This window comes from Blennius ocellaris (genome assembly GCF_963422515.1).
Source record: "Blennius ocellaris genome assembly, chromosome: 18".
Taxonomy (NCBI): domain Eukaryota; kingdom Metazoa; phylum Chordata; class Actinopteri; order Blenniiformes; family Blenniidae; genus Blennius; species Blennius ocellaris.
The window spans coordinates 23,237,991-23,263,575 of record NC_137667.1 but is presented as its reverse complement, the minus strand read 5'-3'; the positions used below and the strand labels follow the sequence as shown (position 1 = coordinate 23,263,575).

Here is a 25,585-nt window from a genome sequence, read left to right as displayed (position 1 = left end):
CCTGCAGAGAAGCCTTGAAGGTGCTGACGGCCTGCCACTGGACTACAGTCATAAAACTCTGGAGGAAACATTATTCTTATTGTCCAGCTACTGAGCATGTGCAGAAGAACTATTTATTATGACCGTTATGCACATGTGCACTCGCCTCACTCTGACGTCCACACAGAGACGGAGCGTTTCCATCCTCTCTGCACAATGACGGTCTTGGAGCGTTTTCCAATAGGACGTTTTCAGTGTGAATTCACAGATTAAATAGTTTGCTTCTTTTGTTAACTTTGACTGTTTTTGTAATTGCAAGTAAGTAAATTAAATGGCTGCATTCATTCCATGTGAACACATGAAATCAATCAAAGGAGGTAATTAATAAAGAAACGTATGAAGCAATACTTTAATATCTTGAAAAAAAGAAAAATCACATATTTAAAACCTTTTTTTTTTTTTATTATTATTGGATTTAACATGGATTTCTTTAGTTTTTTTTGGTTGTGTTTTCAAAATACTTTGAGTAAATCAAATGCCTGCATGCATCCGTGTGAATACTGCAGGAATTAACCAGACGAGGTAATGAGCTGAACAAAGCTGCTGTCTCATCTGCATGTGAGGTGGAGCAGGTGCAGCAGCTCTTATCACTCCAGAGAATGCTCACCTTTCGCCCTGGACAATGAGCGCTGTGCGGTGTAACACGATCGGCTATTGACAGAGAGGGAACAGGTGCTCTAAATTTGATTAATTGTCCCGAGGCCGAGCTCTTATCTGCTGGACAACATGGAAATCATGACTGCTGCGTTACCCGGGGGAGATGGAGGCAGTGGGAGGGGCCTCTGGCTTTGATGGGGTGGAATTACCATGTGAGTGCGCACGGTGACGCCCCGGCTCTACACACGGCAAATACTTGAAGTGCAGGACGTTGAAATGAATCATGGACACATTCAGGCCCGTCTCGGAGGATTTAGGAGCAGAAGATGAGTCACGGTCAAAGAGTTGCGATTATCGTCCCACAGACATCTCCATCACTCTGCAGTCTGTTCTTTTCATACGAGTGGAAAATGAAAACCAGCTCGCAGAGTGGTACATTTAGTGGGCAGAAATATTTAGAAAGCAATGAAAGAGCAACATTTTGAGGTCCAGAAAACATTAAGAATCCCAGGGTCAAACATTTATCATTGAACTTGAGTATTAACAGCGGCACCACAATCAAACAGCTGTCTTCCATTTATTTAGTTATGCTTTTTTTTTTTAAATTATAGTAGTTTATACTCCTTTCAAAAAGTTGTGGATTTACTTTATTAGTGGCCGCAAATGAATAACTGAATAGGAAATAAAATCTGTTTTCGGGCGTTCATTGAATCTAATGTTTGGCTCACACTGTTTGCTGATGATATAACGTTAGTAATCACTTATTCAAATTTCAATCTTCTGGTGAAGGATGCAAATGTTGCCTTCCTTCACTGTCTATTCTGTACAGTTTGGATTTGATTGATCATCACAGAACATAAGACGGTTTAGCTCTGATGTTTGTCTATTTTCTGATGAGACGATGAAACAAGAATTTCAGTGAAAAAAAACCCTGAAGATTCTATTCTTTAATCATTGAGTATTTAAATAATTATACTTTTGTACTTTTACTGTGGTAAAGATATTCAATCAATAAATGTATGGATAGAATCTTTTTCTCCATCCTCCAGAGACCACTGGATGGCGGGGGGCCTGGATGGACGGCGGGGGGCCTGTCTGGATGGCGGGGGGCCTGGATGGACGGCGGGGGGCCTGGCCGGCCTGACAGAATCTGACAGATCTGTCAAACCTGATAAAGACCGACATGTCATCACACATCAGATGAGGCTCTGAGGAAACATGTCAGCGAGGTAATAATGTTTTCCTGCATTCATCTGTCAGTTAAAAAAGCGTCTATATAGATGCACGTTATTCTTTGGTTCTATTTTTGTTTGGCTAACAAATATGTTTAAAGGCCATTAATCCCTCTTTGAGTGCCTACACGAGACACTACACATACACATTTTAGTTCAGGGGCCACATTCAGTCCAATTCCATCTTGAGTAGTAAAATAGTACCATAATAACCTTTAAATGTATACTTTAAAGTTTTACTTTGTTGTGTTTGAGAGCATACCTGAAAATGTCAAAATCCAGTGAAATATCCCTCTAAAAATGATCCTATAATTGTTGCATTCTGGGTGTTTTTACAAACTCCCCCTGACAGCACGGGTTTGAAGCTAATGCTAGTTCGCTAGCTTTCACGACAGCATCACCGACATCAGCTTGGGTCTCAGTGTTGTGCTGTGTCACTACTCTTAAGAAAGTACTTCAGATATCAGTGTTTTCTTTGAAATCTTTACAATTTCCTTAGTGGTTTCTGTGGATTGGAGCCTGTTGTGGGTCGGTTTCGGCCCACAGCCGTATGTTTGACACCACTGATGTTAACATTTCTCACAGAGTTTTGTTTACTGGTTGACAGCTAATTCAAATTCAAGACGTTTATGTAACAGATCGAAAAGAAACTGCTTAAAATGCCTTCCGTTGATGAATGAATTCCATTCTATCATTACTTCAGTGTGAGCAGCTATCGGTGACACTCAAGCTGCTCCCCTTTGAAGCAGCGCCTCCTGGTGGTGACCCACTCACCCTGCTGCTGCTGCTCCTAGAAGCCCCTCAGCTACTCTCCATTCCCTGACGGGCTGCTTCCTGACAACTCACCTGGTTCTGCGTGAGCCGCCCGGATGGGGCGTTGATGCCAAGCTCCTCCAGCGGGTAGATGATCTGGCGTCGCGGGCGGACGGGAACCGCGCAGTTGAAGACAGAATCCAGATGGTGGACGCAGGAATCCTGAGAGCAGAAGAAAAGAGAGCTCGGATTGAGGGGGAAAGAAAATCCCCTCTGAGATTAAACAGCATCACTAACGAGCTCCACTGAAGAGGTTAGATGATGCAAGCTTTGTGCCACTGACACCTTGCATCACCAGCAGGGCTCATCCTCTAATCCTCTGGTTGTCTTCTGTCATTATTCTATTTGCACATCATCAACCCCCAATCTGCTGCTTGTTTGTGGAAGGTAATTAGCAGAGGAAGTGGAGGCCTCTACATGTTGAGGAAATGTCTTGTTATGGCGTGGAGAGGTGGAGCTGGCAGCGCTGCCGACACCTGCTGCCCCGACCGCTGGGAGGGGAGGCTGCTGAGGGCGCTCTGCAAAAAGTGACCTGCTGATGGCTGCAACATGGCTGCAGCTGCACAACGCAGCTTCACCTGTCATGTCTGAGGCACACGCTTTAAAGCAGTGCTTCCCAAACCAAACGTGTACCATTGTAAACCTAGCGGACCCCACCAGCGCCACTCCGGTTGAACATTTCTGTGTCGAAAATGAATAAAATAGCACAGAATACAACAAACGTGTGGTTGTTGTTTGTTTTTTTTACTTTTTCACCAATTTCTCTTTCTCTTTAACCTGCCTCTTTTTATTTTAACTAAATGATACACTTTAAACATAAATACTTACATTTTGTAGTTTTGTGATATAAATTAATTAGATGCTGATCAATCTAATTTTTTAAACATAAAAAAATGATATACCCCTTAAAATGAAGATGGCTTCGCGACCCCACATGAATCATTTTGAGAAATGGTACTATATCGATTTTAGAGCATCCTCCTCCCACTTACTGAGGTTTTTCAAAATAAGGAAGGAGATTTACTGTATTACCTTCCATACTTTGCAGACTGCAAGGCTCCTTTTATGCAACATTTTCAAGGGAAGTGAAGTGTCCATTCAAATAGCAACGTTGCTCGGAGCCAATGAAAAGAACTTTTTGAAAATGGCTGTGTAGAAATGGAGGGAAAACTAATATTGAAAACACTGCAATATGAATGCCTTTTCTACTCTTATTGTTAATGTTTATAGCGTATGCTCTGCGCATGTGTGTGTGATTTCATTACAAAAACAAACAACAGCACCCATGAGTGGCCCAACATGAAAACGTCATTTTCAGAGTTTCAGCCATTTGTATGGAAATTGACGCCGTTTTCTAAATGGTCCTCGGTAAACACAACACTTTTCTGAAACAAAAACACAAACACAATGCATTTTCCTAATTAGTTTGGAGAAATTGAACTCACAATGTTTACTATGTCAGCCACCTACTGTGTTTTGCTGCAATTATGTTATTTGATCATTTAAAATCACAGGGTCTGATTTAATTTTAGGACAAAGTGTAAAAATTGAAACCAACTCATTGTGGGATTGGGCGGGTTATTTTTTGCAGCGTGTGCGACGAGGCTCATTACACTAATGACAGCGAGCATCTGAGCAGACATGCACCCTGTCGGGAAGCGGCCAGCTGAACGGGGGCCAGAGGAGGCCCGGAGGTCTCGGTGCACTCACCGCTCGCTGGCTGGAGTCGGGGGGATAGAGTCTGAGGTACAGGCAGGATCTGCGAGCCAGCCGGAGGACCTCCTTAAACAAGTGGCGGGCGGAGTGCTGCAGGGAGGGCCGGAGGACAAAGTGGAGCATCTGAGCATGCTCCTCGTAGCCGTAGTGGCTGAAATAGATGAAGTTCTCAATGTTGTAGTGGGCACGGATGTACTCCATGTCCTGGTAAAAGACAAGATTGATGTCAGTTTGGCTGGCAGAAGCACATTTCATACACAAGTGTTTCATATTTTGCTTTTTCCATTTTAATTATCTCAGTCATTGTGCCATGTAAAGCCTCTATGTGATCACAATACAAATCATTTTTTATTAAATCCATTTTCTGGCATTAATGCTTTATCTATTCATTAGTTAAGCTCTGCTTCTCTTCCTTTATCTTACAAATTAATGATTTGTAAGATAAAGATACATTGAAGACAGTTGCAGAATTTTTAAGTCAATCAAAAACATTATACAAAACGTGTAATTGTGCACTTCTTTAGCAGTGTTGGGCAAATTATTTTAAATTAGTAACTCAGTGACTAGTTAGTACTTTCAAAAGTAACTACTTTAAGTTGCTTGTTACTTTTAAAGTAACAGTTACTTGGGGAAAGTAACTTAATTTTAACTTGAAATTCTCTAACTGGATAGCAGGGAGGCTGCCAGTCCTCTGGCTTGCTTACATGCAAGTCCTATCCTACCACAAGAGCAATGCGCCACCTAGTGGCTTGAACGTGCAATGGAAGTGTAGTGTGATGGCAAGTGAATGATGAAATGACTGAAAATACATTTTAACTATTGTTTCCAACCTTCTACAAACAGTATTTTGGGGTTGTTATGGCATAGTACTTGATAAAACAACTGAAATAATGTAACACTGTACCCAGTATCACTACGATGAAGCAGTGGATCAACAAAACACAACATGCCGTATGTTAAACTTTTGATAGGCATACTTGTTGTAGCCATTGAAACAGGTAGAAACAGGCAGTATACAAATTAAACTGTGCCTCAGGACATTCAGCGGCTGTAGGAATAATCAATAAATGTGTAAAACTGATTCAATAGATCATTTCAGCATAAACAGTGAGGTTCATCCGTTCTTTTTAACCTTGAAAGTCTAGTCACTGACACCTCCAACCTCTAGAGGGCGGCGTTCCCCTACAGCTGTATGTGATTGCGTGGAGCGAGAGGAGAGTAAGACTAGATGGGCGCTAGGATGCTACCGAGTGTTTATTAAAAGTTCAAAAAGAACCCAAGTTTCTTCAGCATTCATAGAAACACAACTTGCACGTCACTGCGTCATGTGTGCTTCACGTCCACCACGGTAACCGTAGTTCTGAGTTATGCACGTGAAGTAACGAGTCTCTTTAAATCGCAGTAATGATAAACGCGTTACTGATTTTGATAAAGTAGTAACTACAAGAGTAAGTAACTACCTTACTCTTGCAACACTCGTTACCGCACGAGTAAGGTAGTTACGCGATAATAACGATAATGATCATAACGATAATGATCATAACGATAATGATAATAACGATAATGATAATAACGATAATGGTAATAACGCGATAGTCCCAACACTGCTTCTTATAGTGTGTTTTTATTGCTGGAATTCTGGTTTATTAAAGCCGGCTCCAAACTGTGATATTTATATAGATAATATATCTATATAACGTCACAGCTAGCTACACTGTGCAAAGTAAATCTAATAAACTCTGTACATGACATGTAGTTTGCTGTGTGCGAATTGCAGGATGAAAATGCAAGCTGGCTATGATGTACGCGAGTCGACGGGATTGCACAATAATAAAACGTGAGAAACATGCGCCATCCATCCAGGAAAAAGAAACCAGTGAAACATGAATGAAGCCCTCACAAACCCCCCAAACCCCCCAAAACAGGCGTCTGCTTCCACAACTGGACTCAGCTGTCGTCTTTGATTTTTTAATTTTTTGGACACCTTTTGTCATTGTAGCCACAAAGCTATTTGAGTATAGTACCAGTGTGGCGCTGACAGCACGTCATTTCATACTGCCTTTCTATTGGTCAGTTAGTTGACGCAGGTCGCAGCAGCAACACGGTGACCCCGAATTTCTGACAGTCTTTTATCTCAAGTTGCCTTTGGTTGCAAGACAACAACATTTTAAAAATGTCAGCCCAGATGAGAACCAATACCTTGTAGGAAACTCATTTAACAAGTTGCAAATTAAATATTTCCATCTTGGGGCGATCATTCAGATATTTCAGCCCTGCTTACATGACGCTTTCAAGTGAAAATGCAAAACTTTCGTTGTGTTTTTGGGGTCTGTTACCACGACAACGGACTCAAAGCATTTTCAAAAAGTTCCACCTTGGGAGCAGTTTTCCATAAGGGGCTTTTTCAGTGGCTCCGAGCACCGTTGTCATGGAAACGGACACATGAAACATGTGTTTTAAACTGAAAACACTGAAAGTTTTCAAAAATACGATAGCATACAAATTCCACATAAAAGGATGAAATAACAGTAAACTTTGCAAGATGACTGAACGACGGTTGATTTGAAAACAACAGTTGTTAAAACACAAATTAAACTAAAACATTAAAACACAAATTGCGGTGCTAATATTTTACATAAACTACTCTCCCTTACCAGCTCGTCTCTGATGACGACGATCCCCACAACCTCCCCGTCCACATGGGCGATGAAGGCCTGCAGCTGTACGGCAGCCTAAGATCAACAATAAAAATACTAATGAGTGCAATAAACACCATCTTTTAATCTTTTTTTAATGTATCGTAAAGCTTCAAAGGGCTTCACAGCAAAATGAAATGCAGAATCAATAGAATCTATAAAATGACAATAAAAAAGAGTTACCAGTGAAGTGAAGCTTTAATTAGGATGATGTGACTATTTTATTGCCGTCTGTGAGCAGTCTGGCTGTAGGGCTTCTAGTAGGTGTGAGTTCCTGTCTTCTGGGACAAAGTTCAGGCATCCGAAGCTTTAAAAATTCCTTTGTCTTCATTTCAGTTAATGTGCTTAACATTAAAACATCATGACCGTTTAACACGACTTGTTTTTACAATGGTGGCACTATTAAGCTGTGGTGGAATGGTGTTAATGTGTTTTCATGACAAATGAGGAGCTTCGCTCATTTGTTTTGAAAGAGATACAATAACATGATGCTGGTAACGCGTTAATTAGTAACGCCGTTACTCTCAGATGACCACTTTTTTCAGTAACCAGTAATCTAACGCGTTACTACTTCCAAACCAGTGATCAGATTAAAGTTACTTGTCCACGTCACTGTTACTATTGTAGCGTCCAATAAGTTACGTTTCTTATCTGCAAAGCCGCTTTATTATTAAACAGAACCAGTTGTTCCATTCTCTTGCAAACGAACACACACACACACACACACACACACACACACACACACACACACACACACACACACACACACACACACACACACACACACACACACATGCAAAAACCATGTGTTTTCACTTGAGACGATGTCATTTAAATGGGTTTTAAAACTGGTAAAAGAGCTGAAACAGCAATAAGAGACAAATGGATAAAGGAGCTAAAACAATTAAAATGGCGATAATGGCCGAAAAAAAGCTAAAAGTATGAATTAGGCTCATAAAATGTTGAGGTTTTAATTATATGAAGGCAGCTCACACTATTTTGGGTAAATATAACAGATTATCTACAGAGATTGAAATATGTTTTGTGGCTCTCCACAAATTTGTTTGGTAAAAAGTAAAAATGGCTTCTTCGGTCATGAAGGTTGCAATTGTTTGCACTATTTAAGAATACTACGTTGTGTTATATTTTAGAAGTGGAGTTTGCAAATGTCCTAGTTAGTTATACATTAGAAACAGTCACAGAAAACTTAAATAGGATTAGCAAATCACAAATGACAACGTCCTGGATCCTGTTGGGGGGGGGGGGAGGTGCAGCTCTTGGAGATTCAGAACATGTAAAACGTGTGCGTGCATCTGCTGAGCTCAGCAGGGGCTGAATGCACTGTTCTTGTCCTCGCCGAGTCCGGTGCCATGGAGTGGCTGCATTCTCGTATGAGAAGTAATTATCAGTCTTGGAGCGGCGGCGGTGACAGCTGGGGTGTCAGTCAGAGAGGAGGATCCGTTCAGCTGAATTCTCACCAATCTGTTTCCTGGCATACGTGAGATCTTCCTCGTTATATTCCAAGACAATCATCGTAGCGGCTCCAGTCGCACTCCGTGGCCCAAAATAATCATTGTCTCAATTTAAAGGGGAATAAAAAAAACCAAAAAAAGAATCATGACCACAATGTTCTCTGTGTTAACGCTGCTCTCTAGAAGCCAATTTCTGCTCTGACAAGTAAAAATTAACATTACTGGCAACAAGTAGACTGCGTCCAGTGTTTAAATGGTGGCAGGTTGATACAGTGGTGAGGAGATACCACAACCCAAAGGCATGCTGAAGGATAATTGGTGGCTGTGAATTAGCAGATGGTGAGAATTGGTGATGTTTGTCTCTGTTAATCTGTGTGATGGACTGTCTCAGGTGGACACTCCACACACACATGCATATTGTTGACGTTTCCTTGCTTCAGCACACTTGATTGTGACAAGTACCTTGTCATCGGCCTTCTGCAAAGATTCCTCGTGACATACTGATATTATACATGTTCAGATGTGTTGGAAACATTAAAACAAGGGGGTGAAACACATTTTAGTTCAGCTTCCACATTCAGCTTGAGTGGACCGGACCGGTACAATAGTAATAACCTTGAAATTTAAAGTTCAAAGTTTTTCTCTGTCGTGGCTCAGAGTACCTGATGAAAATATTGATATTTTTACAAAAACCAAACAATTACGATGGGAAATTTCTACAATCTAAACATGAAGCCAATTTTTGATCAAACCTTTTATTGCAAAATGCAGTGACCTATCAAAAAAAAAACAAAAAAAAAAACCTTCTCTTATCGCTGTTGCATTCTGGGATTTTTTACAACCTCCCTCTGACAGCATGGCATTGAGGCCAAGGCTAGCTTGCTGGCCTTCATGGCAGCATCACTGATATCTTAGCTCGTGTCTCAGTGTTGTTTTGTTTCTGCTTGTTATTTATAATTCTTTAATCTGCTTTAATTAACATTTTTATAATTTTCTTGGTGGTTTGGCAGAATTGAAGCTTCTTTGCACGCCACTTTTGGCCCATGGGCCTGATGTTGGACATCCTTGGCAAAAACGATTGAATCTATCAGAACCCCCCCATTTTGTAAACAATACTAAACAACAGAGAAATGAGTTTTATTGGTTCTTGTGAATATCCTGTTATATTTCCCTGTGGGACTGACTGTTGTTTTTGTGCATTGTCATAACTATGTGTTTTTTGTTTGTTTTTTTTAATGTGCGCATTAGCACCAGGTCACTCTTTGAAAAATGTTCTTATCTCGAAAAGCGTTTGTTTGTTTTTACCAGGTTAAATAAGGAACATTGATAGGTTGAGAGGCAGAATCAAAGGCCACAGAAGACTTGCTGCTTTTAACGTCTTCCATGAAGCAGTTAGGCATGAGTGTGCGTGTGTGTGTGTGTGTGTGTGTGTGTGTGTGTGTGTGTGTGTGTGTGTGTGTGTGTGTGTGTGTGTGTGTGAACTGACCTCGTCACTACAGGTTGCACAGAAGCGGTCCAGGTCCTGCAGCACGGACTCGTTCAGACTCAGATCCTTCACCAGAGCAGAAACAGGAGTTCGGTCCGCAGCCATGGCCGGCCTCACTTCCACACTGTTGCAAGCATGATGATAAATACAGGTTGCAGATTCTTCAAAATATTCAAATGATGTCATTTCAAACCGGATGAGCTCCGTCTACCTGCATCCTGCTCGGTGGAGGATGTAGAGGTCCTGGTTCAGCAGGCCGACAGGACGAACCCTGACAAAGTGCTGCAGTAGGTGGACGTCTGACGACCCAGAGGGAACTGTGACCACGCAGAGGCTCCGGTCCTGTGAGGCATAACAGCAACACACACCATCATGTTGTATACTGCACATAGCAGGTACAAACTATTTAGAGAAGTTTCTGAAATATGATGAACTCAGGATGAACTACAATTACCGACTGGAATGTAGTTTTTCATTTGGTTTGAAGCTGGGTTTAGATTTTGAGTGTAGTTTTGGGCTCTACAGTGTTGTAGTGGCTAATTTGCATGTTCTCCCTGTGGATGTATGTGTTTACTCCCCCCACACTCCAAAGACATGGAGTTTCAATCATGAGGCCAATGGGCCAAAACTGGCCGACACGAGGCTCCAATCAAGCCAGACCATCAAGAAAATTGTAAAAAAAAATAATAATAAAAGGAAGACTTTAAAAAAAAAAATAAAAAAATTCTTAAAAGTAGCGACACAACATGGCACTGAGATCCGAGCTGAGATTTCAGTGATGCTGCCATGAAAGATGGCAAACTATCATTAATGTGGAAGCCATGCTGTCAGGGGGAGTTTGTGAAAACACCCACAATGCAACAGCTATTGAGGTTTTTTTTGGCATTTCTCCCGAGGTAAAATTAATTACGTTTACTGGTGTTCCTGTAATTGAGGGTTTTTTTTGTGTACATGTACTTTTTAAAGTTGTTTTCAAACTCTGAAATTTAACTTTTACTTAAGTATGTTTTTTTAAGTATTGTATTCCACTACATTTTCAATTATACCTGTTACTGAGCACAAATTAAAAAAATAAAATCATTCAAATGAAAATATTGTGTCCCAGAATTGCTATTATTTGACAGGTGGAGCAGTTTCATATCACAGAATGCCATAAAAACATATTAAAGTTACAGCCCTTGTGACCATCAAGCATTTTGAGGTATAAATTTAGTTTCACTGCCGTTCTTTCTTTCATTAAGAACAACTACTTTGAGATTTATATCCGATTGTCTTCCTTCCGCTAATCAATATAGACTACTCTCCCGCTCTCAAAACAAAATAACGTAACAAAATAATGTTTACTCTGAGTACATTTTATATGAACTACTTTTTACTTTTACTTGGGCACATTTTTAGACAGTTCATTTTATTTGTATTTGTGTAAAATATTATCAAAGTAATTGGTATAATATTATAGTACTCTTTCCGCCTCTGCTTTTCACTGTATTTTACTCTGAGAAGGTTTAATTAAAACTAGCTTTATGGCGAGATTATAAATTTAAGTGTTGTGGCACAAGTTTACCATTCCCGCACACTGAAAACGAAGTTGGGCTGATGGTAGCCCCTGAAGTAAAACGTGTTTGGCGCCCCCGGGTCAGACGTTTCCTCTACATTGTCTGTAGGTGTTAATGAGAGTGTGTTCAGTTATCCGTCTATCTGTATTTGCCCTCCAATGGACCCACTCGTCCGCCCTGTCTTTGTCTACATCGCCATGCGCTTTCACCATGTCGTAGATAGAACAAGGATACGTGGGCTACACAACGTTGCTGGGAGTGTGTATCATCACTTTCAGGACCACTGGAGTGTTTCCTCATGTCCTGTGATGCAGATTCTTTTAAATCAATAATCTGATGGCGGTTATCAACCAATGCTTTGATTGTAAATAGGATACTCACTGGGAATTGTTGAAAAACATATGGAATGAAGTCCATTGATCTGAAGAAAGAAAAGAAAAAAAAAGTGTTGAGGATGAGTAGAAACATTCGTCTCTGCCAAGTTGGCGATCGCAACAACTGGCTGACCAATCTGCTCGCCTGCTCCCAGCCCAACTCCTCGCCTCCAGCTCTCTGTCACTTTAAGCACAACTCTCATTAATAACGTGCTCACTCTCGGCAGGGAGCAACCCAGCTCCATATTCAGTAACAGCTGGGAGGCAAGGAGGCAGTGAGGGGGGGGGGCAACTAACAGTCATACTCTCCACTTTAACACAGCGGACGACCGACACCACCCTGGACGGCGGCCATCACTGCTGTTGAGTCACCGCCTCACAAATGTACTGAATTCAACAACATTTTTCAATGAAACTCATTCATTTATTGATTTATTTGAATGGGACAGTGCATATTGATCACCGGACGCCCAGTCCTGTAAACATGCCAGGTTCAGCTCAGAGTGAATGTCCATCTGCAGTCCCATGAGGTAAAACCATACCACCAAACATACAGAGGTGCTATAATACATGTAAAACATAGCACACGTTAGAAAAAACACCACATTACAATACATATGACATAACACATGAGGAAACATGCCACAATACCAAACAGACAGTAGATCATTTAAAAATAAATGACTACCTCTATCCCTAAAGTGCTTGTTAGCTGCCTTATCACACTTTCCAGATATTACCCATACACTCTCCGTCTCCCTCACACTCATGCATGCTTACCTACTCATTATGAAGGTGAAAATAAAAAGATACATGTCCCTTTGTATTGAAACTGTGCAAACGTGGAGCTTAGAACCTGCAATTTACATTCCCCCTGTGGATCCAGTGCAAGTGTCACTGTTCTTTTTTAATGAATTCCTTAAGAGGTGGTGGGGCCAGGCCATTCAACACTGTACCAAGCAATTGGTTTTAAACATTTCTAGATTTTCGGAATTTAACAAATGACATTTTTCTATCAAAGCACATATATGAAAAGACTGAGGCGTTCCGTAAAATCTCTTGATCGTCTTTTTATACAGCTGTTCAACTGGCAAAAAACACAGCACTGAAACAGGGTTTTTTGTCTAATAACAATTTCATTTTATAATGAAAAAGCAAAACCACAGGACACCAAAGAAACAGGAACCTTCCTACACAAATACAAACAACAGCTTCCCTCAAATAGCAAATTCCTCTGTTTTATTTTCAGTAACTCATAAAGAAGCTAGTAACTGTCATCAATAATGTACAAACGCAAGTTGTGAGAAAGAAATTAGTAGAAATTACAACAAGCTTTATCACTTACCTCATTTCATATTTTTTGTCCACAGCAAAGTGCTGAATGCAGAGAGCGTCACATTTCTGTGGAAATGTTTCATCCGACTATGAGTAAGATAGACAGAGACAACAAACACAAGTACATTAGAGTTGACATTGTGTTGATGATCTGGTCATACGTTACATATGTAAAAAGCAACAAAAGATCACACCAATAAAATGTTTGTGTCATTTCATATGAAACTGATCAAAATGACAATTAGCATTTCACCAAATGGGGATGAATCTATACAAAAGATACACACAAAAACAAAGATTATTTTCCACTCAGGCCCCATTCCAGGACAACATTTCAAGTGAAAACTCATCGTTTTTGTGTTTTCCTTTCAGAAACGTTTTAGGTTTTGAAAACGATGTCCGTTTCCACAGAAGTTGTATTTTACACCCGAAGGTTTCATTAAAATTAGCTTTATGTCGAGACTGCAGTCATTTTCTGTAGTAATTGTTTGGCTTTTGCAAAAACATATTCATTTTCATCGCGTCAACTCTGCATCATAACAAAGAAAAACGTTAAAGTTTACATTTAAAGGTTATTATGGCATTATTTTACTGGTCCACAAGGTTTCATTAAAATTGGCTTCATGTTTGTCACGGTATGTGATGGACCCAAAAGCAGACGCTACACGAAGTTTAAAGAGTTTATTCTCATGACCAGAGGCGGAGGCACCCAGAAAGGGTCAGGCACAAGGTAATCCACAAATCAGGCAGAAGTCCAAAAACACAGAGTGGAAACACAAAGGGAAACACCCGGAGCTGCGGGACGTCTGGGAGCAAACAACCAAGACAATCTGGCAGCTGACACATAAAGCAAAGGGGCTAAATCACTCGGGGAATGAGGAGAGACACAGGTGAAGCACATGAGGGTGATAAGACACACAGAGGGGAGACGAACAGGAAGGACAAGTGACCCAACACAGTCAAGACAGACGTGCAAAATAAAACAGGAAGTGACATACAGGCAATAAGATGGACGGGCCCCCGACAATGATAAGATAATAGTCATTTTTGGTACAAGTTGTTTTTTCATCAACATTTTTGTCATATATTCTCCGTGGTTCAACAAAGAAACACTTTAAAGTTTCAATTTAAAGGTCATTCTGGCATTATTGTACCATTCTGGCACACTCAAGGTGAGATTGAGCTGAATATAACCCCCGAACTAAAATGAGTTTGAGACCTCTGCTCTATTTCAAGGTGTCACAAGATTCATTCTCATTCATCTGTCAATGTCAATTAAGTCATTGTTGTTAACTGAAAATAAATAAATTGACCAAATAATGTCACTTGGCAGTTAAAGGTTAAACCTTCAAATGGAAGGTTTCTCCACTTCTTATATTACCTCATGAGAGAAGATCAGTGTTTAAGTTACCTGCATTGAAGAGGAAGTCTCTCCTTCATTCCCACCTGGGTCAACGTCAGCAGCAGGAGTGTCGGGTGGAGGCTGTTGCATTTTGTACAAACCATCAAACTCCGTCAGATCAAACTGCTCCTGAAGCGTGTTTACATCCACAGTAGCGCTGATGCTGATGAAGCCAACGATGTCGCCGTCAGTCTGTGGAAGAAACACGTTGTACATGTCAATTACGGACCAGAGTTGAAATTGAAAGGTTTTTGTGGCACTATTTCACTGGTCCGGTACACTTAAGATGAAACTGAGCTGCATGTGGCTCCTGAACTGAAAGGTGCTTGACATGCCTGCTGTACGCCGCCTAAAAAGCAACTCCATATGTTTGCTGGGCTCTCCGTTTCACCTCGCATCAATTTGTTCAGTTATGATCCTAGATAGATAGTTAATTACTTTATTCATCCCCGAAGGGAAATTGTTTTGTTGCAGCAATCTGGTACATACGAATATTCTAAAATACGATAGAATAGAAATAAAAGTAAAAAACAAAAATCTAAAAATATCTGGGTATAAGACATAAAGTAAAACACAGAACGGAACATGGGCACTTAGAAATAAGCAGGAGATAAATAAATAGTAAGTATCCTGTCCTTAAGGTTGACTCAATGCAGTAGCAGTGATTTCACATCGTGGTTTCACGTGTGCAAACTCTTTAGATTCCATCTTATAGCAGCAGAAAATACTTTTACAGTGACATAAATATTCAAGCAGCACTTTTGGTGGCTTCAGAAATGTTTCTGGCATTTGGTGGACTGAGCAGCCGAGCCCTCTGGGACGATGTTGAATTGTTTGTTTTCAGAGTGCTGAACATAATGAGACAAAAAGCCCAAAATGCTTCAGATGTCTGGACACAATATGTTCAGTGAGAGCATGTCTTGGCCCGGTATCAGCTCGTATCTGCCATATGCTGCCATGAGCACATGTCAGCTTGACTGGTGGGGAGGAGGAGAGGAGGTCTGTCGTCTTGCAGGTCCCGGGGGAGCAGATCCCAGTGGGGCTCCTGACAGTCAGTCAAAGCATCGTCAGCATGCTGCTTCTGCTTCATTTTACCCAAACATTAACACACAAATGACTGATTTCGATAATTCAGGCTGCACAAAGGGGTTGAACCAGCCAGGTTTCTTCTTTCCTAGGTCCCGTTTACACAAAATTTCAAGTGAAAAGGTTTTTGCATTTTCATTTCAGAAAAGCTCCGTGTTTACACAGCAACGTTTTGACAACGATGTCTGTATATTTCCCCCTGGGATTAATAAAGTATTTCTGTTCTATTCTATTTAAATTACGACTCTACTCCACTACTCTATTTACACACAAACTGTAGAAATGCTAAAAATGATGTAGTTTTCATGTTGGGCCACGGCTGGGTGTTGTTGTTTGTTTTAATTTATAATGAAACCTTATATAATGAAACGTGTCTAGAGAACAATGCACTTGAAAGTCCAGGAGAATCTGGACTGAGAGTCCCGACACGACGGAGGAAACATTGTTCTGATTGTCTGGACTGAGCATGTGCAGAACAACTAGTCACTACAGCCGTGTTACACATGCCCAAGTAGCACAAAAAGTTGTGTTTTCCTCCGTTTCCATGGAGTAGGAGTTGGAACGCTCTCAAAATGTTGCACCTTGGAAGCCATGTTCAAAAAGTTGTGTTTTCAGAAGCTCCAAGTACCGTTGTTGTGTAAAAGGTCCCTCAAAGCACCACGAAAGTTCACTTTCACTGGAAATTGTTCTCATGTAAATAGTGCCTAAGGCTCACCTCTTGGTCTTGTTAAGTCACGAACAATGTGACATTGTTGTTATGAGAGAAGCTGCCAAACAATAAACATTCTTAACTAATACCTTAAGATCTCACTTTAGTCGAGTTCTCTCCCCTTTAAATTTGTGTTAAATTACGCAATAAAGATTGATTCAGTGAAGAAATGAAGATTCATATCTACATTTTCCTCTGCAGTGAACTCTTAGTTCTTTTCAAGGTCAGACGGTAAACAAATTCAGAAATCTTGTCAAAATATACGACACATTTAAAATGACTACTGAAATCACGTAAGCAGGTTGTGTTTCTAGGACTTGATGCAGCTGAGGGTAAAAGTTCCAAAAATGTGAATGACAAAGGCCTTTTCTGAGTAAACAAACCTCACAAACAGCAGCGTGGTGGTCCTCGTTGTGGTTCTTGATGACCTCCAGCAGGAGGGACGGCTGGACACGGGGCCACTTTGTCTGCTTCATGAAGATTTGTGCAATATCATCAAACTCTTCAATCCTGAAATAAATAAATACAAGAAGCTTATCTATAAAGTAGAAGTTCCAATCCTGGACTCCAGAACACACTTGTGAGCACACCACAGATCAAATCTTATTTACATAATTCAAAGAAAACCAAACAAATGTTTTGTCAAATAACATGGAGAAGGGGTCTGCAGCCTGCAAACTGGGAGGGAAGAAGTGTCACAGAGACATATTCTAAAAAGGTGCTCACAGGGGAGGTTTAAAGACACAAATAAAAATGCTGACTCAAAAATAATCATACGTTTGAAAAAACATGGGAAGTTGGCTGGTAGGAGAAGGAGACACTGCGTTGGACAGAACAAAGACGAGGAGTTTGATGAAGTCAGGGAGAACACGTGGAACCAATCAGGGGAGGGCTTCACAAACAGAGGAGGAAAGTTCATACCAAGGGAGGAGGTCTGGATCTGAAACGTGAGGAAAAGTTAAGTACAAAATAAAACAGGAAGTGCATGTCAACATACTCCAGTAATCAGATGACAGGAATACATTACAAGTAAACCCCGGACGCCCCCGCCACCCACAGACCCCCCCCCACCGCCACCACATCAATTCCACCGGCTGAACATTCGAGCACCCAATTGGTTTTCTTTAAGTCGCAGACTGTTGTATTTCATTTAACTTTTTCTTGATGCTTCTTGAAGTTAAAAGATTGAAACAAACAAAACATGTTCATAGAAAAAACAGCTTGATTCAGTTTTCTATGATGGAACCTCCAGAACAGAGAGAATGAGGCTGAAAGCATATTCATGTTGTGCACCATGTTTTTGAAAAGTAACTGAAAGTCACTAAAGTAAAGTAACTAGTTACTTTTGAAAATCAGTAATCAGTAAAGTAGCTGTATTACTTTCTCAAGGAAGTAATCAGTAACTAATTGCTATTTACAAGTAACTTGTCCAACACGAACATGAAGGTAAACTCAGGAATGAAGTGAAACACTAAACATTAACACACTTGACGAGACACAACGATCCTTCAGATTATGAACCATGACGTTTGTGGGTTTTTAATATTTGCTGTGATTTTTGTCTGGCTTTGGTTTGTTTAGTCCATGTCACTCCACACGGTTCTCATCATGCCGGTGGCCGACCCCACGCATTATTCTCGGACATTTTTACACAGTTTCACCCCCTCTGGTGCAAATCTTCTTGTACAGTGAGCTTATGTGAGCGATGCCGACTTGTGACTTGTAAACAGAGCGTGCACGAGGAGAACTGGGCTCGTGCACGTCTCTCGCACGCGTTTTAGTAGGCGTTCCGTCTCGGGAGCAGGTACAGCGTTGCGCATGCGCATTTTTTTCAAAAGGTGGAGAGGGCGGTTCTTTCCTAAAATTCGGGAAAATCCTCCTGTATACCTTTAAGAAAGGCAGGTTTGATATGGGCCTGTAGTTACTGAAGCATCCAGATTACTCTTTTTTTTAAAGAGCTTTGATAACGGCTGTCTTTAGAGTTTTTGCAGAAAAACACCCGTCTGAAGAGAGCTGTTGACTCTCTGTAGTCCATCTGGAGCTAAACATTTAAAAACATGTATTAAAAACTTAGTGTGCAGAGTGTGGAGGCTGCATGTTGTGGGTTTGAGGTGTTGAGCAATGTGGGTTAGTGCTGCTCAGTCTAACAGGTCTAATCTGCCAGATTAGACAGAACCTCTCTGTGTGGAGGCTCAGGTGTTGTAGTTATAATGTCTGAGCTCCACTGACTGACTCAGTCTGATCTGTGTCATTTTTTGAGTGAAGTGGGATGGAAATCATTACAAGATGCACAGATAACAGTTCAGGAGGAATTGATGGCGAGAGATTGGTCACAGATTGGGGATAATCTCAGTGAAGAAAGATTGTCTGGCCCTTTTTAATTCTTGGTTATACATGCCAAGCGTTTCTTTGTAGACGTCATAATGAAGGTGGAGCTTAGATTTTCTCCACCTGTCTGCACTGTCTTTTTTGGGCCTTAACCAGCCTATTATTCCTCCATGGAGCTTTTCTCCTATCAAACACTATTTTAGCTTTGACTGGCGTTATGGTATCAATGACGTTTGTAACTTTCAAGCTGAAGTCCTCTACAAGGTGGTTGATCGAAGCTGCACGCAGAGCTGGCATGCTCGTGAACATCTGGCTGAAGACTTGGTGTGTGTTTTCATCAATGTGACGTTTTCTGATCAACTCTGTTTTACTTCTGCTGCTGTGAGCTGAGATAGAGACTTGAAATGAAACAAGATGATGGCCAGTAACAGACACATCTTTCACCACAACCTCAGAAATGTTTGGGCTTTGGAATCAACCAAGTCTAAGACGTGTCCCTTGTTGTGTGTGGAATTTGTCACATGCTGGAAAAGTCCAAAATATTTGAGGATGTTCAGAAGTTCCTGCGCACTGTTTTCTTCTGGATTATCACACTACAAATTAAAATCACCCGTTAAAATAAGAGTAATAATCAATACATACAGCAGACATCAGTTTGCTAAAGTCATGAGAGAAGTTTGCATGGTATTTGGGTGGTCTGTAGATGTCCTAATATTGTCCCACAAGAAGAGTTCACCTGAAGAGCAACATGTTCAAAAGAGTCAAACTTTCCATACGACAGCTGCTTGCATTGATACGTATCATTATATAAAGAAGCTCCTCCTCCTCCTTTCTTCAACACTCTGACCTCACTGATAAAACTGAAGGGTGGAGGAGCTCCTGAAGGGTGGAGGAGCTGATTCAACGAGAGCTGCTACACTGCTGTTTTAAATTAACCACGTTTCTGTTAAAAACATGAGATCTATTTTTTCCTCAGTAATAACATCATCAATTAAAAGTGACTTGTCTGACAGAGACGGAACATTAAGTAAACCAAATTACAGTGTTGTGTGAGTGTTAATGGGTCCTGGAAGGCAGGGGGGGGTGATGGGTCCTGGAAGGCAGGGGGGGTTGATGGGTCCTGGAAGGCAGGGGGGATTGATGGGTCCTGGAAGGTAGGGAGTGTTAATGGGTCCTGGAAAACAAGGGGGGTTGATGGGTCCTGGAAGGTAGGGAGTGTTAATGGGTCCTGGAAGGCAGGGGGGGTTGATGGGTCCTGGAAAGCAGGGGGGGTTGATGGGTCCTGGAAGGTAGGGAGTGTTAATGGGTCCTGGAAGGCAGGGGGGGTTGATGGGTCCTGGAAGGTAGGGAGTGTTAATGGGTCCTGGAAGGCAGGGGGGGTTGATGGGTCCTGGAAGGCAGGGGGGATTGATAGGTCCTGGAAGGCAGGGGGGGTTGATGGGTCCTGGAAGGCAGGGGGGATTGATGGGTCCTGGAAGGCAGGGGGGGGTGATGGGTCCTGGAAGGTAGGGAGTGTTAATGGGTCCTGGAAGGCAGGGGGGGTTGATGGGTCCTGGAAGGCAGGGGGGGTTGATGGGTCCTGGAAGGTAGGGGGTGTTAATGGGTCCTGGAAGGCAGGGGGGGTTGATGGGTTCTGGAAGGTAGGGAGTGTTAATGGGTCCTGGAAGGCAGGGGGGATTGATGGGTCCTGGAAGGCAGGGGGGGTTGATGGGTCCTGGAAGGCAGGGGGGATTGATAGGTCCTGGAAGGCAGGGGGGGTTGATGGGTTCTGGAAGGCAGGGGGGATTGATGGGTCCTGGAAGGCAGGGGGGATTGATAGGTCCTGGAAGGCAGGGGGGATTGATAGGTCCTGGAAGGCAGGGGGGATTGATGGGTCCTGGAAGGCAGGGGGGATTGATGGGTCCTGGAAGGCGGGGGGGTTGATGGGTCCTGGAAGGCAGGGGGGATTGATGGGTCCTGGAAGGCAGGGGGGGTTGATGGGTCCTGGAAGGCAGGGGGGATTGATGGGTCCTGGAAGGCAGGGGGGGTTGATGGGTCCTGGAAGGCGGGGGGGTTGATGGGTCCTGGAAGGCAGGGGGGATTGATGGGTCCTGGAAGGCAGGGGGGGTTGATGGGTCCTGGACTGTGGCAGAGAGGTCCTTCTGGTTCCCTGGTTGATCTGGGGCACAGGAAACAGACCGGTGAGAGGGGACCGGTGGATCCCGAGTCTCTGTTGGCGCCAGTCGGTGGTTATCGTCATGCTCCTGTTTGAGTGTGTTATTCCGAGGGCGTGACATGTGACAGTCTGGAGTCAGTGATATTGGGATGAACACCATCCGGTTCGAAGCGGTCCTTACGATTCCAGAACAGGTTGAAGTTGTCGATGGACCTCATCCCATTGGAGAAGCATGGTGAACTCAGCTAAAAGGCGAGAGAAAGATTCAATTCCTTTTCCCAGGGTTGGGGAAATGGGGCTCGAAGTCCTTTAGGGTCTCCATTAGGAGTGAAAAGTCATTTTTCAGAACCTCAGAACCAGTCTTGCTCTGCAGTATGTCAAAGGAGCCTGCTTGGATGACGATGTTCACGTGGCAGCTCCTGCACTGTTGCGTCGACGACACTGAGATTTTCAGTTTCTCTCATTCTGACTTGCCTGGTGACTGAGTCTCCAATCAATAGAATGTCCAGCTGGTCCAGACTTGAAAAGGAACACGATGGGTTTCGTAGGTTTCTCCTTGTCCTAGGTTCAGTCGTGGTTCTGGTGTTATTTCTGTCAACCTGTTAGTGTTTCCTGCTTGTTGGGTGATGAGCGTCCCAGAGTCCCGGCTGCTCCAGGTGATCACACATTTCCCTCAGAGCCAGGAGATCATACCTGTTCTGCAGAGGAGCTTCAGCTGGAGGAGTGAGTGTAGGAGGCCTCTCGGCTGTTTTCTTACTGGGCTTGCCTCTGTTACGTACAACATCAGATCAGGTCTGGGCTGGAGTCCATTCTTTAAGGTCTGGCTCTGATACTGTTCCAGTGAGAAACGTTGGAATTGTTGGACGTTGGAGCTTCAGCAGTATTTCAGTCACATTTGGACCAATTCAAGGAATTGTTGCAGCAGGTCCATGGGGCAGTGGTCAGCATCAGCTGTATTCCCATGCAGTACAATCTGGGACTGTTCGGTGACTTTTCCTCCATGTACACCAGGTACCACAGAGTCAATGAAGTCCTCACTTCATGTATTTCATGCACGATTCAATTCTCTGTTCAAGCTTCTTCACCTTATCAGCCAGTTTCTCACAGTCCTTCAGCTGGATGACTTTCTTTCTTCAGACTGTTTGTGGGATTCGTCTGGTTGCTGGTTCAAAGACAAAAGTCCCGTGTCTCCAAGTTTTGTTCCTCTTCTTAGCTTTTGGAATAAGTATTATGTTGACAGAAACATAAAAGTATTTCTTTAAAACGCTCTCTTGTGAATAAAAGAAGGGTAAAAGAAAAGAAGAAAAAAAGATTAGGAAAAAAAGGACAAAAGCAAAGCGTGAAGAGAGTGAAGCCAGAAGTAGGAAGTCAAGGTAACTAATAGTTCTACAGCGTATTGTTCTCTGTGTATGTGTGTGTGGCTTCATTACAAAACCAACGAACTGCACCCGCTCAACAAGTAAATGACATAAATCCCAGCGTTTCTGCCTTTTCCATGTAAACAGACATCACTTTGAAAATGATGCAAAAGATAACTTCTTCTGAAACTAAAATTCAAAAACAAGGTGCTTTCACGTGAAATGTTGTCGTGTAAACGGAGGCGACGTTTTGTTGGAGGAATTTTGACAGTGGTTTTGTACTCGTGTGTATGGAAACTACATGAAAACATTGTTCCACCACCACCCGGATCTCCAGGCTCGTCTCACTGGACCTCACACGTGGTCGTCTGAACCCACCTGGCTCGGCGGATCTGAAGCCGTGGACAATGTTCTCGTCTGTGGGTAATCAACGCCAAGCACTCAGGCCCCGGATCGGTCAGGCGCTGCAACGGCTTAAATATCACATCCAATTGTGGCTCTGAACACACAACATCACAAGCTGTAGTGTCAACACAACCCATTTCTACATATATGATCAATCTGACACAGAGACGGAAGCTTTTCATCACCTAAAGGACCAACGTTCGGGCTGACCAGGCAGATGTACTCGAGCTCAGCAACAGTGTTAAAGACAGCCCTGTTAAAAGAAGCACAAACTGTTTATTCATCAACGTTATCTTCATCCCGTGTTTGTCTTTAGGACTTCTCGTTTTTATCCGCCAGGGTCATGTTATCATCTTTCTAACTTCTAATGTCCACAGTTGATCTTATAACAGCATTTGACAAAGTTAAAGCTTTACAAAGTTTTATTCAACTCAATAAAAAAGAATAACTTTATGCCCTACCTCATTATCTCCTTGACACTTGCTGAGGCAAAATCTGGCTGTGCCACAAAGAAGTGGAGGAAAAGTGTGTTTCTGGGCTGCAGAGAGAAGAAGAGAGAAGATACACTGATTTCTAATCTCACTTTAGATGGTAAAATGGTTTGGGAGGTTTTTAACAATGTCTATCCTAAAATCAATCAATTGGATGGCTCATTTTTGTCAGAAGTAATGACTGATGCATACTGAGCACATTGCAGCGCTGAAGTGTTTGTGGAGGAAAGCTTCCCAGTGAGCTGGATCCACAAAGTCTCCGACAGGGTGATCGAAGAAGGAGGCGTGAGCCAGGATGTCGTCCTTTTCATTGGACAGAGTCACAGCCAGGTTGGCTTTCTCTCTGAAATACCAAGAAACAAGACATTTTGTGACCTTGACTGTTCTGAAAGGTGCTGATAAATTAAAAAAAATCATTATTAGTATTAGTATTCATATAATTATTATCATCACCATCATCATCAGCATTTAAAAGTAAATATATACTTCTTACAGAAGTTGAATGACATTGACCCGTCCAAAGATGGCTTGAGCTGCAGGACTGACGAGGCTGTCGATGTTCTGAGCATCCGCCGACTCGCTTCTCTTCACGGTCACAGTTTCCTGTCGGCCGCTGGCTGAAGTGATGGTCTTCATTTGACCTTGGACTGAATATAGTGGAGGGACAGCATCACGTCAGACATAATAACACATGTTCTGATGCTGAAATGATCCTAAAATACACATCTTAACTTCTCTTCTTGACCCTGCATCGAAATTTTGTTCTGCAGTGCATCTCTGATGTAAACTGACTTATTTATTCATGTTTCCACTTTTATTCTTTAAGTTTTAAGGCTACACGTTGTATCTATTGCCCATTTTGTAACCTCTTTATATTCAAATGTGTTTTCTACATATGTCAGGAGGCCTCATACCTCCATATACACAGCAAAAAGCCCAGAGTTGAATTAACTCCCACAGAGTTTATTTGAGACCGACCGGTCTCAAATAAACTCTGTGGGAGTTAATTCAACTCTGGGCTTTTTGCTGTGTAAGTGTGATTGATTTTGCCGCAGCATAGAGGGGCTGTATATCATTTGCTCATTGCCGATGGAGCGCTGCTGGTGGCTGGAGACGAGGTGGTCCTTCCTTTACATCCTCTTCTGGGTCAGAGGTCATTGTCCATTTTCCTTTTTTAGGAAAGGTAATTTCCTGGGTGAAATTCCCAGGATGGCATTATCAAGCTCATTTTCCAGTTACTCCATTATTGATATCTATCCTCTTAACCTTCCTTCTCGCCACAATTTATTTTGCAGCAGGTCTGTACATGTCAGTAAACACACAGCAGTGTACATTATTTTAATACTATTTGCTCTTTATGGTGTTCTGTTTTGCTGTTAACAGCTAAAAAGTCTTAAACACTCTTACTTTTAGTTCTTTAACATCATAAAACTACATCAACTAAAGTTTTTGCATAACCAGAGTTGCTAAAGTATAGATAAAGTTGTGAAAAAGATTAAAAACAGTTCAAATTCATCTTAAGAGAATAACAAAATGAGCTTTCTATCATAGACGTTAATGTCCAGGTTTATTGTAACCTGTGATAAACATGTCATACACCTGCAGTTCGTTCAGCCATTACACCTGAGCTCGTCTCTTCACTGGCTGCCTGCGTCATCAAGTCGCAAAGCATTTGGGGAAATACGGTCAAACCTTCCGGCCAGCATTAACTGCTGTGCTGAAAATAATATTGAATGGACCTGGATTAAACAAAAAAAAAAAAACGAGTCAGGGCATACCGTGAAAAGCTCAATGGGAGAGTTGATCCCGCTGCAGCGAGGAGACGGCGTTTCAAACCTGGGCAGTCTGGTGGAAGCCGCCGCTGGTTTGATCTGGTCACTATCCCAATGGCGACGCTCACTGGGTTACCATGGCAACGCACAACCACTGAATACTACGTGACTGTCGTCAGGGAGCGAGGCATTACTGGCGTCAAGCTAGCTCTGTTTAGCGGTGCGCCCAGATACCACGCATTTCCGTAAGACGTGGTTTTCAAAATAAAAGCATGCCATGAAGTGTTCTCTCAGATAGTTAATAAACACAAATTAATACAGCTGCTCGTAATAATAGGCAACAACAAAGTTAATACATTAGTATATTATTAATACTTAAATAAAAATAAGGAGTCAAATTATAATAAAATGTACTGACAGCAAAAGTAACAACAACAACAACAACAACAACAACAACAACAACAACAACAACAACAACAACCTCAGTTTGAGTCAGTGTTGTATTAATGTTACTATAATACAATATACATCTTCCCATTCTTGATGACGTCTTTGAAATCAAA

At 42.0% G+C, this 25,585-nt stretch overlaps 1 protein-coding gene across 1 annotated transcript in view; it reads right to left on the bottom strand.

Moving 5' to 3' along the window:
- cfap61 (cilia and flagella associated protein 61) overlaps window positions 1-23,886 on the bottom strand; it is a gene marked incomplete at both ends in the record, with an annotated part of 59,333 nt that extends 35,447 nt beyond the window's left edge. Inside the window, 16 exons of the mRNA XM_080514454.1 lie at window positions 2,715-2,843; window positions 4,395-4,601; window positions 7,052-7,129; window positions 10,052-10,175; window positions 10,263-10,368; window positions 14,763-14,910; window positions 16,897-17,023; window positions 19,883-20,636; window positions 21,178-21,241; window positions 21,346-21,420; window positions 21,467-21,515; window positions 22,733-22,853; window positions 22,945-23,012; window positions 23,221-23,297; window positions 23,443-23,593; window positions 23,744-23,886. Of these exons, the coding sequence (XP_080370580.1) occupies window positions 2,715-2,843; window positions 4,395-4,601; window positions 7,052-7,129; window positions 10,052-10,175; window positions 10,263-10,368; window positions 14,763-14,910; window positions 16,897-17,023; window positions 19,883-20,636; window positions 21,178-21,241; window positions 21,346-21,420; window positions 21,467-21,515; window positions 22,733-22,853; window positions 22,945-23,012; window positions 23,221-23,297; window positions 23,443-23,593; window positions 23,744-23,886 (2,421 nt within the window). The remainder of the gene's footprint in view (window positions 1-2,714; window positions 2,844-4,394; window positions 4,602-7,051; window positions 7,130-10,051; window positions 10,176-10,262; window positions 10,369-14,762; window positions 14,911-16,896; window positions 17,024-19,882; window positions 20,637-21,177; window positions 21,242-21,345; window positions 21,421-21,466; window positions 21,516-22,732; window positions 22,854-22,944; window positions 23,013-23,220; window positions 23,298-23,442; window positions 23,594-23,743) is intronic.
- Between the last annotated feature and the right edge of the window lie 1,699 nt (window positions 23,887-25,585).